This window comes from Pseudonaja textilis, chromosome 1 (genome assembly GCF_049901715.1).
Source record: "Pseudonaja textilis isolate UNSWEBS1 chromosome 1, rPseTex1.2, whole genome shotgun sequence".
NCBI classification, from domain to species: Eukaryota; Metazoa; Chordata; class Lepidosauria; order Squamata; family Elapidae; genus Pseudonaja; species Pseudonaja textilis.
The window spans coordinates 245,895,981-245,911,991 of NC_141990.1; the positions used below are offsets into that span (position 1 = coordinate 245,895,981).

General features: G+C 34.5%; 1 protein-coding gene across 3 annotated transcripts in view; it reads right to left on the reverse strand.

Annotated features, from left to right (window-relative positions):
• The window catches only part of QSER1 (glutamine and serine rich 1), a 57,034-nt gene that overhangs the window by 4,470 nt on the left and 36,553 nt on the right, over nucleotides 1-16,011 (reverse strand). For all 3 annotated transcript variants that reach the window (XM_087921188.1, XM_026705967.2, XM_026705975.2), the window contains exons 5-12: nucleotides 15,588-15,859; nucleotides 11,469-11,585; nucleotides 10,362-10,495; nucleotides 9,265-9,461; nucleotides 7,980-8,117; nucleotides 5,635-5,732; nucleotides 3,563-3,715; nucleotides 951-1,046 (exon numbers count right to left, since the gene is read on the reverse strand). In XM_087921188.1, the coding sequence (XP_087777314.1) occupies nucleotides 951-1,046; nucleotides 3,563-3,715; nucleotides 5,635-5,732; nucleotides 7,980-8,117; nucleotides 9,265-9,461; nucleotides 10,362-10,495; nucleotides 11,469-11,585; nucleotides 15,588-15,859 (1,205 nt within the window). The remainder of the gene's footprint in view (nucleotides 1-950; nucleotides 1,047-3,562; nucleotides 3,716-5,634; nucleotides 5,733-7,979; nucleotides 8,118-9,264; nucleotides 9,462-10,361; nucleotides 10,496-11,468; nucleotides 11,586-15,587; nucleotides 15,860-16,011) is intronic.

Here is a 16,011-nt window from a genome sequence, read left to right on the forward strand (position 1 = left end):
CTTAACAATATATGCATGCATTCTCCTAGGGCACGGGTGTCAAACTTGCAGTGTCACATTGCTGTCACATGACGTTTCATGATGCATCCGTCCTGCCAGTTTGACAATCCTGTCCTAGGATCTGTGAGAGTATATTGCACTTACTAGAGTGACAAAAGTAACCTTAATATAAATGAAGTTCAGGATTATCCAATGGTCTTCTAAGTATGCTTCCTGATATTCTAATGAGCTATTATAATACTTTCTATGGTAGAATCCCCAATATTTTTAATGGTTCTTGATAGATCACAACTCTCATTATCCCCAGCTGTAAACGCCTGAAGCTTCAATAGGTATTAAAAAACAATTTTTTTCTTTTGTGCTAAATTTCTGTTCCAGTTTAGGTTTACACATTATCCACAATTGTTCATGATAATGAATACACAGAAATCAATAAGACCATAAGTAATGTCTTTCAGTTCTCTTAATCCACCTTGCCTCAGAGATCTACATTCATTTAGGTTTAATAAGTATTATGTATCTCGTGTTCCCATGACATAAGACACTTTTACAATTGTATGAGTGCTTGTGTGTATGTGTTTGAATCAATATCTGATTCCTGGCAACTGCCTGGAGGTGTCCTAGCAGTTTTCTTGGGCAATGTCAGAAATGGTTTGACATTGGTGCCTTTCTAGGGCTGAGAGATAGTTTGAGCCAAGGTATCCAGTCCTTTGTACGTAAGGTGGGACTAGAACTCACAGTTTCATGATTTCTAGCCTGGTATCTTAACTATGACACTAAACTAGCTATCTTTTTGCAATCTGTAAAACTTGATTCATTAAATACAAAGCTGCTCAATATCTTCTGAAAATAGTATAACTTCATGTGATTTTTAATTGAGTCTGATGGATTTAGAATCTACTGTACTAATGAATACAATTAATAATAACATAAACTAAAGAAAGACTCACCTCTACTTTGCATCTGAGAAACATGTGGTATTTGTAATGATGGAGTGAATGATATAAAGAACACAAAGGTATTTTTTCTGGATCTATAGTAAATTCCTGCAGAAACAAATATTTATTAACCACTCTAGGAACTAAATACAGTTACTAATAATTATTTGAAAATATAAAAATTTACTCATAGCTATGCATAAAACCATTCACAATTTACATTTACATTCACAAAAACAGAATGAAGTACATTTTATGCATATATGTTTTGTTTCTTATGTAATATTATTTCATCTAATATTGTAAATAATTTTGATTGTTAAGAAAATTTGAGTTGGGAGTAAGTTTCTATTTGTAGGAAGAAAAGAAAATAATAAGTATTCAGAGAACTGTCACTTCTAATGACATGAAAGAGACAGCAATCTGCCCAAGTGCCTTGGATTCTAAGAGAAGTAACAATACCCTTACTTTACTACTTGTATACTAGCAATTTTTAGTCCTGATTTTTTTTCTCTGATTTTCAGAATCCTTTTAAGGGTAAACAGACAATTTCTCCCCATTAACCAGATTTTTGTTTTATAATTCTATAACTACAAAACATCCAGTTTAATGATTATTTTGCTGTAATGGTTGACTTGCTAGTCTAGAAATAGTAGAGGGAGTTGATTCTAGGCCTCCCTTAGCAATGAAAGCCAGCTGCGTGACTTTGGGCTAAACACTCTCTCTCAGTTCAAACCATCTCACAGCAAAAGGGAAAAATAGGAAGAGGAAGAAGTATTGAGTACCTGCATTGAGTTCTCAAATATTTTTTTAAGGTGGGAACAAAAACCTAATAACAGCAATTAAAAAAAAACATGGTTCTTGATTTCCATGTCTGTTTTTCATTTGAAGAAAGTAAAAGCTGTATTAAATTATAAGAAAAGTTCTTCGGATATAACCAGGTTAATGATAGAAATCCTGGCTCCTTTTGCAATTATTTGCTTTGTTCTTCTGTGACTGGAGTTCTCACCTTTATGAACTTTATGGAATTTTATGCACAGAATGCTATGTGTTCCTGTTAAACAGAACTCATCAAATTGAGATCGTGTCATTGAAGCAATGAACATGATGAATTGGGCAAACTCTGACAGAGGGCATGCTATGGTCCATGGGATTGTGAAGAGTTGAATACGACTTGGTGATTCAACAATAACATCAGTTTGAAGTTTCAAATATGCAGTTGATCTTTCTTGTCAAATAGGTGTTTGTTAAAGAAAGTTCTCTTAACATTTATAGAGCAATTTTGGTGTGTGTATGTGTGTGTGTGTGTGTGTGTGTGTGTGTGTGTGTCGCCTTTGAGCCCTGAACAGGTCTCTACAGCTTTCTTGGCAACATTTCAGAAACGGTTTACTATTGCCCCTTTCCTTGGGGGTGGGGAAGAGGAAAAAAAAGAGAGAGTGAGTGAGTGTGCACATGTGTGCATGTGTCCAGGTAAAGGCACTCATGGAGATAGGAAGAAAATGTAGATGTTATAGTCTAAGGTGTATTTATAATGTGTGAAGAAGGACCTTTACAGAGGAATTCGAGTCATGTTTACTTATTAGATATACTTGCATGTCCGCCCAGGTATCTGGAAGTTGAGTTATGGAAACTGGACTTCTTTTCCTTGTTGGTTTGAAACATTTCACTGCTTATCCAAGTAGCTTCTTCAGTTTGGAGCAAGTTGGTTAGGGGGATGCCATATATATATATATTTGGCAGTTAAAAGAAAAAACAGCTGCAAGCTCACATTACTCCAAGAAGCACAAAGCCAAAGACACAAGCCTGAAGATGACGAATGAGATTTCGTCGAAATGTCACCAAAATGCTTCCAATTTTACGTGGGAGAAAACCTGAATAACCAAAGATCCACACACATATATATATGTGTGTGTGTGTTTTCTTAAGTTTTCGTGGGTACTTATATGTATGGCATTCAGCTTTGTTCAGGTATTTTCCCACGTCATTGTAGTTGTGCTTTTAAAGCTGTAGCAACGTTTCAGCAGAATCTCATCTGCCATCATCAGGCTTCTGAATTGTGTTCGTCGATACCCAAAGAAAGCTGAATACCATACACACACGCACACACACACACACGTGTGTGAAAATAAAACCACCCTGGAGGATATGGGATGCAATGTTCCAATGACTCTCTGCCTACTGAGCCTATTCAGATTAGGTGAAATGATACCACCCTAGAGGACATATAGCCTCCTAACCAATTTGTTCAGATTGAAGAAGCTCCTTGGATAAGCAGTGAAATGTTTCTAACCAACAACAAGTCCAGTTTCCATGACTCAACTTCCAGACAACTTTACCTGGATGACTGAGAATCTTCATCAACATATTCTTCCCAGGTAAGAATGCTCAACCATAAGGAACTGATATCTTTTTAAAAAATATTTCTCTTTGGCTTTAAAAAAATAAAGAACAAAGAAAATTCAAGGTATTTTTTAAAACTGCTATCTTGTAATTTAGGTTTTTTAAATGTTAGGAAGGAAAAGTTCCTAGTTTACTGATTAAAAATGCACTCAAGGTAAGCAAGAAAAGTTTGAGATCAACATTCCATCAGAAATATGGCAGAAACAAATACTACACAAACATACCTGTGCTAATTTTGTGGTTGCTTTGGAAATTTTCAGTGTTTTCTTATTATAAGCTTTTCCATTCATCTTGATTCTAGAAACTGCATTCACCCCCGTTTTTGCTTTAGAATCTCGAGTTATTACTGTCAGTTCAGGAAAACATTCCAAAGCAGCCTTAAAAATAAGTTATAAAAGCAGCAGATTAGCGATTAAACAGAATTATAAAGTATGTCTTATTAATGTGATAAGAATTTAAACTCTGATCCTTCAAAAAAATCTGCTATGAATATGCAGGCTGAAAACAGTAAGATTTTTACAACTTATCAGTTTACATGCCAAACAGGCTTAGACAAAATAAACACCCACAAATGAAGCATTTGGTCAGAATCAGATTACGCCAATTGTTTCAACTACTGAAAAGATTTTGGAACCATTTAAAAACCTATGAACAGAACTCCTGGAGACATCCGCAGCAGATGTGCCAAAGAGGGACTGAAGAAAAGCAGGGGTTTACCAATAACTTAAAATCTCTACTGAAACTCGAAGAAATCCAAGCAAATGGTGCCGAAAAGAGTTTTGAAACTTCGTATTTCTATTTATTTCAGTAGAATCACAGGAGATTCTCGACTTACAACCACAACTGAGCCCAAAGTTTCTATGGCTAAGTGAGACATTTGATAAGTGAATTTTGCCCCATTTTACGACCTTTCCTGTCACAGTTGTTAAGTGCATCACTGCAGTTGTTAATTTAGCAACACAGTTGTTAAGTGAAATTTGGCTTCCCCCATTGACTTTGCTTGCCATAAGGTTGGAAAAGGTGTTCATATGATATTATATGGGACACTACATCCATCATAAATATGGGTCAGTTTCCAAGTACCTGAATATTGATCACATGGCCATAGGAATGTTGCAAGGGTCGTGTGAAAAATGGTCATAAGTCATTTTTTTTTCCAGTGCTGTTGTAAGTTCAATCACTAAACAAACTGTTGTAAGTCAAGGACTACTGATAAATCCCAATCTAACCAGGAACCGGTTTTTATCCCTTTCTTTTTTCTGTGTGGTGCTTATCAATCAAATCTTATTCTTTTATTTTCTCAGATTACTTCAGAAGTGTGTGATCTCAGGTTTATTAATGTTGCGGACTATGCAAGAAGAAATAATACAGGTAGTTCTCAACTTACAACAGTTTATTTAGTGATTGTTCAAAGTTACAACAGCACTGAAAAAAGTGACTTATGACTGCTTTTCACACTTATGACCATTGCAGCATCCCCCATAATGACGTGATCAAAATTCAGACACTTGACAACTGACTTGTATTTATGATAGTTGGAGTGTCCTGGGATCATGTGATCACCTTTTGTGACCTTCTGACGAGCAAAGTCAACGGGGGGAAGCCAGATTCACTTAACTTAGCGTTACTAACTTAACAACTGCAATGATGCACTTAACAACTGTGGCAAGAAAGGTCATAAAATGGGGCAAAATTTACTTGACAACTGTCTCACTTACCAAGAGAGATTTTGGGCTCAATTGTGGTCATAAGTCATATCTGTACTGTCTTCCTACTCTTCTTGTAATTTACAATATAAATTGGATATTTTTTTTGCTAACTTTTCTCCTGAGATACTGGCTGAATTGTTCTATTTGTAAACAGAGCAGTGCCACCTTGTGGTCTGTACGTTCTTTTGAAATTATTTTTTGAAGCAGCTGTTTCATAGTTATCCAGGTAGCTCTGGAATTTTTCCTTTCTAAATGTTTAAATAAAGTTTGATATTATTTTTCCTTTGTGATATCTCCCCAAAAGGAAAGTGGAAATGAGTAAGTTACTCATACACTTCAATGTTTTATCGCCAAGATATTGCCCTAATGAAATTATTTTGTTTTGCTATTTTCATTTTTCTTTGTACTTCTGTATTTTATATTTTGATAAACTAATACAATGCTGGAAACCCAAAGAAGAAATATAGTACAAAGAAAAGAGCAGAAAAAATGAAATTATATTTTTGCTTTGTTCCACTAATTTTCAACTTCTACAAAATAATTAATGAAAGAGTGGCAAACTATGAATAAAATATAATTACCAGTACCTTGAATGGTCGCTCTATATGTAACTTGGAAAGCAGCCTTTTTCTATTGTCGTTCAGCATGCCATCAATTTTTCTCATATAAGGCAAAAGCAACTCATCTAAAAAAGGAGACGGAATAGATGCCTTTCACTGAATGTGTTATGTCTTGTGGCTCTATGATTATTCAAATAAGTTAAAATAATTAATACATGCTTGTTTATTTAATTGATATATTAGCAAGCAATCATGAAAATTGTATTTATGCCCCAAATACATATTTCAACATAGAATATTTTTAAAACATTGTGTTCGTTATTTGTGGACAAGTGGTCCTTTTATTTCAGCTTTCCACCTGAAGCCCACAATCTTGATACTTTCAGATTGGCTAGGTTCTGATAACTGCTGCAGCTTCATTGTCAAAATAGCTGAGTTACCAGCTAGTTCGACCAAAATTCTCCAGGGACCTTAAATGTAAATGATTAACACAGAAAATGAAAGCAAAACTTCCCCGATAGATTATTTTCTAGGTAGTTTATGAATAATGAACTCTGCCCCAAATCCCGAACCTTTACTTTCATAAACTTTAAAACAGACCTTGACGTTTTATAGTCTCCGGGGCCTTTGGCTGGTCCTGCCCAGCATATGTGAGGGCAATCAGAAATTAGAATTCAAATGTAAATAGGTGTACATCCTGCTCACAATATAACCACATTGCTTTTATTTTGAAGGTAATTGCTATTTTCCCCCCAATTTCCCCGCTGCTTCTTTATAACCTTATTGCTTTGGCCCTCCACACAGTCCCTGTTTCTTCTGTGAATCCTTAGGGAAATCAACTGCCCACCCCTTAAAGAATACCCAAACAAGTACTAGGAAGGAAAACTTCATAATAGCAACTATTTGTCTGTGAAACCATAATGAATCTAGAGTACTCAACAAGCCAAGTGTTCTTTTATATACTGCATCAGTGGATCCATGGTCCAGCATTGCCACTGCCCAACAATATTTTCAGGAAACAGCTTGATACAGAACAAAGAAGTTCTAAAGCCTTCATTTTATTATTCTTACTAGCTCAATACCCATGCTTCACTACAAATCTATGTGGTCGGGCTTAGTTTTTGGGGAGGAAAATAAGGGGAGAAAAATCTGCCTCTGCCTACCAGCATCCATTGGTATTCATCTGGCTAGCATCCTGTCAGTGTGTGAGAGAGTTGAGGGCTGTTTGGAAACTGAAGCAGTATTTGCTGTGTGAGCAAGGAGACAGCAAGGAGCCTGGCTTAGCTCAACTGTTCTGTACTAAAGCTGCTGGGTGTTCTGAAACTGAAACTCCTCCTCTGCTTGTGTTTTGCATTTGGATGAGATTTCTTTTCAGGTGGGGAGGGGGAGAAGTCCTTAACATCAGAGTGTGTTAATAATAAGATATGAAATAGTAATGCTGTGATGGTCATTTCAAAAAATCCTTTCTTAGTGAACACTTAGAAGCCAAGAGGAACATACGTGACAAATTTCAAGTTTGTAGGTTTTTAAGCTACCCCCCAGTCCTGCAGAACAGCCGCATCAACTGAGTAAAATGCACCTTTTGAGTTAAAAAGGGATTGACAGGATTGCAACAAGATCCTTCAGAATGGCCACTGGCATACTATCAACACCTCTTTAACTCAAAATACATATTTTCCTGATATTGTGGGCTATTACTTGAATCCAGGAAAAGAAGCAACTTCTTTAAAGAGGTGCCAACAGATGTGCTGTGACTCTAGATTCAAAGTGCTGTTCATCCCTAAGAGATTTTCAATATTTTAGTCGTTTTTTTCTGTGGTTTTGTGTTTTACATCTTTATATTTCAGAGTAATGTATTTACTTTGCATTTCCGAGTAATGGTTAAGAAAATCATTGTTTTCTTATCAGCAGACATAGACCTCTGAGCATGATGCACTCAGAGTGAGTCCATTTCCAAATAACTGTGGATTGTTGGCTAAGGAGTTGAATTGTTGTCTGTTACCAGAGAAGCAATCTGTTCAGAAAGTACAGCAGAAGGGACAACCATGGCAGGGACAGCAGAAAGTAGCGGTTCCTCTCCCATCTTAAACAGTGGGGACCTTATTAGCTTTCCTGCCACTATTATCTGGAGATGTGTTTTCCAATTGTGGCAACTCCCTAATCTGTGTGTGGTCTTCAGTATCCAGAATCTCTAGCCAGAGGACCATAAATCTCCAACGCTGCCAAGATTGGAAAATACCTCAGAAGGAGCTTCAGAAGTTCCATTCATAATTCCTACAATATAGATCCTGACCAACAAGTTGCTTCTAAACAAGAGACAACATTTGGTAAACAATTAAGAACAAAAAAACAAGAGATTTAACAAAATGTACCATTACTCTTCTCCAATGCCTGCATAGTATCTGGATCCAGGGCAAGGCTGACAAGCAGTTCCATGTAATTCCTAAATGTTTCTTTCATAGCTCTGGTGTTTAAAAAGCGAGCAACGATAGGTACTGGTGGTTCAGTGTCTGGAATATCAAATATATAAATATATTGCTTAATCGTGTTGTAATTTTTTCATTTGTTTGATTATTGTTTTAGTGACTCTGCAGAGGGGGTTCGTTCTTTCTCAATGTGATTGAGCTGTGACATTTATATTCACCCTGGTATTTTCATGAGGGTACTATCATGGCCATCAGTTATCTACTTTATTAATTCTATTATTTTATCTCACATGTTTCATTATATTTTATATCATATTGAAGACATTTTAATGTTAGGTGCAGCCTGGAAATTCATGATTTTTCAGATAACATACAAATATTTTAAATAAATACATCAGAAAGTAATTTCAATAAGAGTCAACCACAGAAACTAATGAGTTAATTTTACACTACTGTGTGATTTTTTCATTTATTTGTATGCTACTGCAACATTTTCTATTTTATAAAAAAAAGTTTTCTTACTACAACATTTTCCTTCTTTATAAAAAAAGTGCAATATTTACTTTGGTTGTGAAATTTAGACCAGGAGTTACCCAATAGCTAAACATCATGCTGTTAATACTGATGAAAATTAACTATTATCCACACCAATGTCTTCTGAGACCAAGTATTTATGTTGAAATAATCTAAATAGTAGTCACTGGTATTATGGATGTGCTGTTTCTAAAACACAAATTAGGAATTTGTATGACTTTTTCAATGGTTTCGTGTGCAGAAATGTTGCTGCAAACGTTTACTAAATATTGCAAAAGGCCAATGAATATAGCCCTGCAATGAATATAGCCTTCAGACTCTGTACTGAATAAGATATCAGAAGACACTTCCTAATACATCTACAGCAGCAAGCATATAGATGCTCCAAGCTAATGGGCTGTTTGGAGAGTGTGCAGCTCCATATTTTTGCAGTCACTGGGATTTAGAGATGCTGGAGATACTGACACTGGGAACATGCTCAGGAGCCCCCATTCCCTCTTCTATATGTAGAAAAAAAGGTACAAATGCCATATATAAATTAGCATTTAATATTATATTAATTAATATTAATATGTAAAATTGGAACATTCAAAATATGCCTCCTTATACAATGTGCTTAATAAATGTGACAATACAACAATGGAAATGATACAAAATCCCAGATCCTCATAATTTCTTCTAGTATAGAGACACCTACCTTCCTCATCACTCTGCGGCTGAGGAGTAGAGGGTGATTCTTCTTTCCATGTTTTGCGTTTTTTTGGTGGCGGTTCAGCCTTTGTCTTTGGCTGTTTTGCTTTGGGTTTCACTGAACTAACTTTTGTTGTAACAGTTTTTGGCACTGAAGGATCAGGAACTTTAGTGACATTCATGCTTGGCTTACAGTGAGCAATTCTGCAAGTTGGAATAATTCAAATAAATTATTACAAACTTAGTGTTTACAAGTCAAATTGAGCTGATTAGTTAGCTAATTCTTCTTTAGTTTTCTTCTTATAGATTTTCACACTTCATTCATTTGTACATTAAGATAATTGTTTAAACAACTAACTAGAGGGTCTAAACAACGTTAGGTGCAAGTCTTAAATCTTCATGCTTATATTAACTAAAGAGTATCTCTAAACATAAATAGATTAAAATGTACTCTTAGCAAGAAAGACATCCCTAAAAATATTGGTCTGTAGATTATTGTCTAGAAAACATGATGTCCATTCAAGGACAGAATAGAATTGCTTTGATCAAAATGACGATCCTCTTAAAAATGTCATTCCACAAACCCGATGCTGGTTTTACCTATGTTTGGACTATAGTTCTCAAAAAGATTTTTAAAGGTAAAGTCAATGGCTTCTGGTGATGTACTTTCAACACCCCTGAGAATCAGGTTGGGAAAAAAATGTTTAAACCATGAGTTAAGTTTGAGGATTGTTATATTTACCTTCTCTATCCTTTGCAAGCAAATTGAGTAAAAACTTTTACTTTCACATTTGATTAAACTTTGATTCCTGAAATTTACATACAGTATGAAACTGGTTGATTGAAAACTGGAGAGCAAAAATTTCCAGTACCTCTCCAAATTTTTAGCTTTTTAACAGCTCTTCATAATCTAAATGAAGGTAAGCTTCTTTCTGAAACTATTCTAGAGCATAAAATACCAACAACTATTTTAGTAAAATTTCAAAATAGTATCTATGGAACATGTGCCTTTAACAAATTTAAAGCTAGTAATATCCCTGCTCCCCATTAAATACAATTAAAAGACAGACCAAGGATCTGAGAAAATGGATTAAAATAAAATACCTTGCAGGTTGTACAAGAGAATTTTTTGGCTTCTTGGAACATACTCTGACATACTCTTTTTTGTTTGCATTTTCTATGAACTTCACATATACTCGTTTATACTTCAATTTTGCATCTCCAAAATATCCAAGATACTAAAAGGAAAAAGAAACATGTATTATGCTTGCCTTGTAGTTTATAATCTTGTAAGAAATTAAGAAAACAGAAAAAAATGGATGGATCTGGGATATAACCCCGAATTAATTTAAATTTTATTAATAATTAGCTGTGTGCCAAGTAGCTTGCATCCTCATTGGTGAGATAAAGAGGTAATGCCTATGAGAGATACTTTGGGACTTCTTAAACACTTTGCTAAGTGTTTCTTTAGCCAAAAGAGGCTTCTGTTGGAAGCACCAGAAAAGACTTTTGCACTTGTGTAACTCCTGCACACAAGCCTCTTCTGGCTAATGGAACAACTGGAGGGAAAATGAAGCAATTCAGCCATTTGATTTTTGAAGTATGGGGTGTAAAGAGGCCATAAAGCACCATCTGAAGTTCTTCACAAGCCCAGTGATTATAACCCAGTGTAGTTAAGATTTCTTGACTAAAAAAGTACCAAAAAGTACTTCTTAGTGCTAACTTCTGCAGGAGTTTTGGTTTTTCATTCTTTAAGACAATGTTTCTATTTTCAATAAATCCTACCAATTATAATGAAAACAGTTAAATTCATGAATTCATTCCATTTAGTATGTGGCTAACTATCTCAAGTATATAGCTCTGGGCAGACCACAGAAAACAGGCATTAAAAAGTATACCATAATAGACCTGCTTTTTCTTCTTCTGTTCAATCATGTCTGATTCTCAGACTCTATAAGTCCCTGCAGTTTTCCTGGCAAGGTTTCACCCTTCCCCCAGAAGCGGCCTGCCATTGTTCCTTCCTAGGACTGACAAAAGTGACTGGCCAAAGGTCATTCAACTGGCTTTATGCCTAAATCAGGACTAGAACTCACAATTTCATGGTTCCTGGCCTGACTGCCTTAACCACTACACCAAACTGGCTCACAGTATTAATATACAGTGTAACCATTTCACCACCTAATATGGTTAAAGCTGAATGACTACACTTACACTATTAGTAGCTGCAAATTCTCTTTGTCCATCTCGTACTTCAGGTACAAACTTTTGCAGCAAAGCCTTTTGAACTTTCCAGATGGATGGAGGCTCCACTCCTCTTTTTAAAGCAGCCTACAAGGACCAAAATGAAAAGAACTAATTCTGTTAGTATTTGAAGTACTTGTATACATTTTAGACAATTTTTTTCTGGAGGCATATATCAATGGTTCATCATTTTATTAAAAAATCTGTTTTAAATTATAACATAGTGTACATTTCAATCCTTGTAACCACATATTATCCCACTAACCCATCAGCATAGTGTCCAAAGTTCTTCGTGCATTTTATCAGTCTTCTACTTGAACCTTTTCCATTTCAATTTTCAATAAGTTTATACATTTTAGCTATTACACATTCACTATTTATACATAGTTCAACTTGAAATTCTATCTTCTGCGCTCAATTCCAAATGTTTTATTGACCACTTAAATCTTTCTCTTAATTTTGCATATGGAAACTATTGAAAATAAATCCCTCTGCACTTAATTGCTGTTTTGATTTTATCCTATATCCTCCATGTTCCTAATGTAACAATTCTCAATAAATTCAACATTTTTCTTTACCTACTGTTTGTTTCCTGTAAAATGTTTTTGTGCTGAGGCATTTTTGAGGACCGCCTGGATTTTTGTTTGTTCTATATTGCCAATAGCGTATTAATAATTCTTAAAAATCTACATTAACTTTTAACTTTATTATGTCATAAAAACATACAATCCAAACCTCAGATTGTGCCCTTCTGATTCTAAAATTCTCTTATTTTTCAGCAAAACCTATGCTTTCATTCAGATCAAGTGGCAGGTATAAAATATAATTTAAAATCAGGCAGTTCCAATCCTCCTTGTTCCTTTGCATATTAATTCATATTTAACTCTTTTCCCCCCTTTGCTACACAAACTTACGGTAGTTATGTTTTTCTGCTATCTATTGTTGTGCATTTTGAAGTTATGCTTGGTCTTCCAAGATTTTTTCCTATGAATTGGGAATGCAAAAGCATACAAAGCAATTCAACCCCAAGAACTCAAACACTGACTAAAACAGATGCTGGCAATTACTACCACAAATGAGGTGTAGATACCACAAATGAGGTGTAGATTTATTCTTCTGATGCATAATAATTCTTTTAAGTACCCGGGACTTCCGGTTTGGGCTTCTTTGGCGATGGACCAAAATCTGCGATTGTGTGTGGTTTTGATCCATGCTCGCCGCCAGAGCGCCCCGAGCTGGCTGGATTCGGGGCAAAGCCACCCCGTAGAGGTGGTGAAGATGGGGGAGACCGCCAGCAGGGTTCAGGAGAGCCGCATCTCTCCTCCACAACTGGCCATTTTTCCCTTTCCCGAAGGCAGTTGCAGCAATGGTCAGAAATGGCCACCCCAAAGAAGAACCCGACTGGAAAAGATTGTGAGTGAGGAAGATAAGAAGAGAAAGCTTTGACTGACTGGGCTGAACTGAAAAAACAACAACATAAGGTACCCTGGTATCTGAACTATAAAGAATAACATTTTTCCAAAGATTTCTGAAACGGCGAAGGAGAGAGAGAAGGGAAAATATTTGGTTTTATTTTCTTTCCTTCCCCATACTGACAGCTAAGAGACTTAAGTAAGAAACTGAAAAAAATTCACTTTGACATTAATTGGCATTGAAGCTGAAAATAAAATGTCAAAGGGATAATAAAGATTTCTTGGATATTTAAAAACTTTTAAAAGAAGGAAAGGATAGAAAAGGAAAAAAACAAAAGGGTGGGATCTGGAAACATGGAGGAGACCAACTGGAAGTAAAAGGAATTAAAAGTGAAATCTTAACAAGATTCCTAAAAAATACATTCTAACTGAAACTTTGTAACAAGATAATAGAACCCCAGGAAGAGAAAGTGGAAAAAAGAAACAAAAAGAAACGGCCTTGGAATATTTGGATTACTTGGTGATTTTTGGATTTTGGGTTATTGAATTTAAATGACTAAAATCAATTGGGTGGTTGTTTAAAAATGTTTAAAATGGCATCGCTCTTGGAAGAACTGAAAATGGAACTTAAAAAACAGAAGATGCACAAGAAGGAAGAGGTTTTTTGGCTTGGTATTTCAATTTTTAGAAATGGAGATCTTGAACTATGAGAAACAACAAGAAATGCTTGAAGAACAAGAAGGGCAGGACAAAGAAGAAGCCATCTTTAATGATCAAGTAATTCTATGTGGGGGGGGGGGGGAGAGGAAAGGGAGAAAGGAGAGTGAAAAAAATAAGATTTGAAAAAACAACCAAAAAAGAGAACAGTTTGAAAAGCAGTTACAATATTAAGAAGAAACAGAAGAGAGGATTACAGAAGAGAGAATAAGAGAGACAAGGGTGAAAAAGGGGAGGGAGAAGAAGAGGGGGAAGAAGGAAAGGAAAAGAAGTTATAAAGGACAGAAACAGGATATAGAGAAACAGGGAAAATGTACAAGGATTAAAGGTATAAGCCTATTTAGAGGACATAAAGATAATGGGTGAAAATTTAATTGAAAGAGAGGATTCTGCAAGGGTACATAAGATAGCATTGTTGTATTAGAAATAGAAATGAATTTAGAAAATATGAAATAAATGTGAAATAAATGTGATTAAAGTGATAGATAAAATACTTATTGTAATGTAATGGGATGTTTGTTAATAAATAAATGAAATAAAGAGAATGAGAGAATGAAATCAGGAAAGGATGGGAACATTTTGTTATTAATGATTTATAAAAATTTAAGTGCAGAGAAATATGAAGACATATGAAAAAAATTATGGGAATATTACAAGTGTTCCTAAGGAAGTATGATATTTAATTGAAAAGAAATGTTAAAGATGTTAATTAATATTAATGGAAGATTGTAACTAACATTATTGGTTGAGCTGAATTTGAATAGAATGAGTATTTTATGTATTATTATTGTATATATATATATATATATATATATATATATATATATATATATATATATATATATATATATATATATATATATATATAAAAAATCTTTAAGAACTTAGTGTGTACTTTTAAGAATGTACCAAGCAGAATTTGATTGGCAAAAGTTATGTGTTATAAAATAGAGGTTAGATATTGAATGTTATAATTGTAAAGGCATAAATTGAAGTTTAAATAAGATCTGAATGGATAAAAATGAAAAGATACAAAGGTGTCATACTCCAATTAGTAATTACAGGGGAAAACTTGTTTAATGAGAAAAGAAAACATGAAATTGAAACAGGACAGACAAAAGTATAAACATAAGATATTGAAAGATACTGAAAGATATTGAAACTTAGAAAAAGATATATAATTGAACTTAGAAAGGAATGAGATAAAAACAAGTTTGAGAAAACTAAAGGAAGAGAAAAATCTCTGAGAAAATGCTAAAATAGTAATAAAATATGGAATAGAATACAAAGATGAATATGAAATTGAGTTTGTGTCTGTATGGAAAAATGATAACCCTGGATCATGCTATTCTCAAAAAAAAAGATATTTTATTTGTATAATGTTTTGTGAAAACCCAAATAAAATTCTTAACCCCCCCACAAATCTTTTAAGTACCCTATGATTGTCGTACCATGACTGTTGACATCTCAATTTCAAGAATTTGGGATATCCAGAAAGAGAATACATATTTTACCAAGCAGTAACTATATTAAAGCTATAATTGACAATTCTGTGAATTTCAGACTTTCAGACCATCTCTGTAATACAAGCTCAAACTATCTAACTTAATGTTCCAACTCTTGAATTGCATGGAAAGGCAACTGGAACCAAATTTAAATACTCCTTAAGCTGTTATAATTTTTGTTTAACAGCAATTTTTTTAAAATTTTTAAACCTAACTGCTACTGATTTACAACAACAGGACATCCCAATTCATTATTCCACAAATCATGAAAATAATTAGAAAATAAATTTCATTTATTTCTTTTGAATGGAAAGAATGGAAATAAATTTCATTTTTTTCTTTTGAATGGAAAGAATGGAAATAAATTTCATTTATTTCTTTTCTGATGGAAAAATATTATGGTATTTTAACAATAAATAAGATTAAAAAAATAAAAAGACAGATAGATGGTATACCTTTAGTGGTTCTATATCTTCAATCTTCACTACAAATTCATCACGCTCTCTGTATATGCCTTCGCCATCACTGTCTCCATGGTCATCTTCAGTATATCCTTCTATTGCAACCAATGCTTGTGGTTTTGCTAACTGGTCTGTAAGAACACTCTCCATTTCACATTGTGCTACACAGGTTTTCACCTGAGCATCTGCCACCGTAACAGTCATTTGGGAAGCTTCCTTCTTTACAACATCATTAGTGATGGCTTGAGAATATGTTTTGTCAATTTCTAAAGCACAAAACACGCACTTCAAGAATTTGAATTCATTTTCATATTTTTAACACAAATAACTTAAGCCTACAAATTACCACCAAGTGCAAAATATTAGCTACTCTGATTAACATTAGCCCCCAGAGTCACCTTGTAAGAGATAGGTGGTG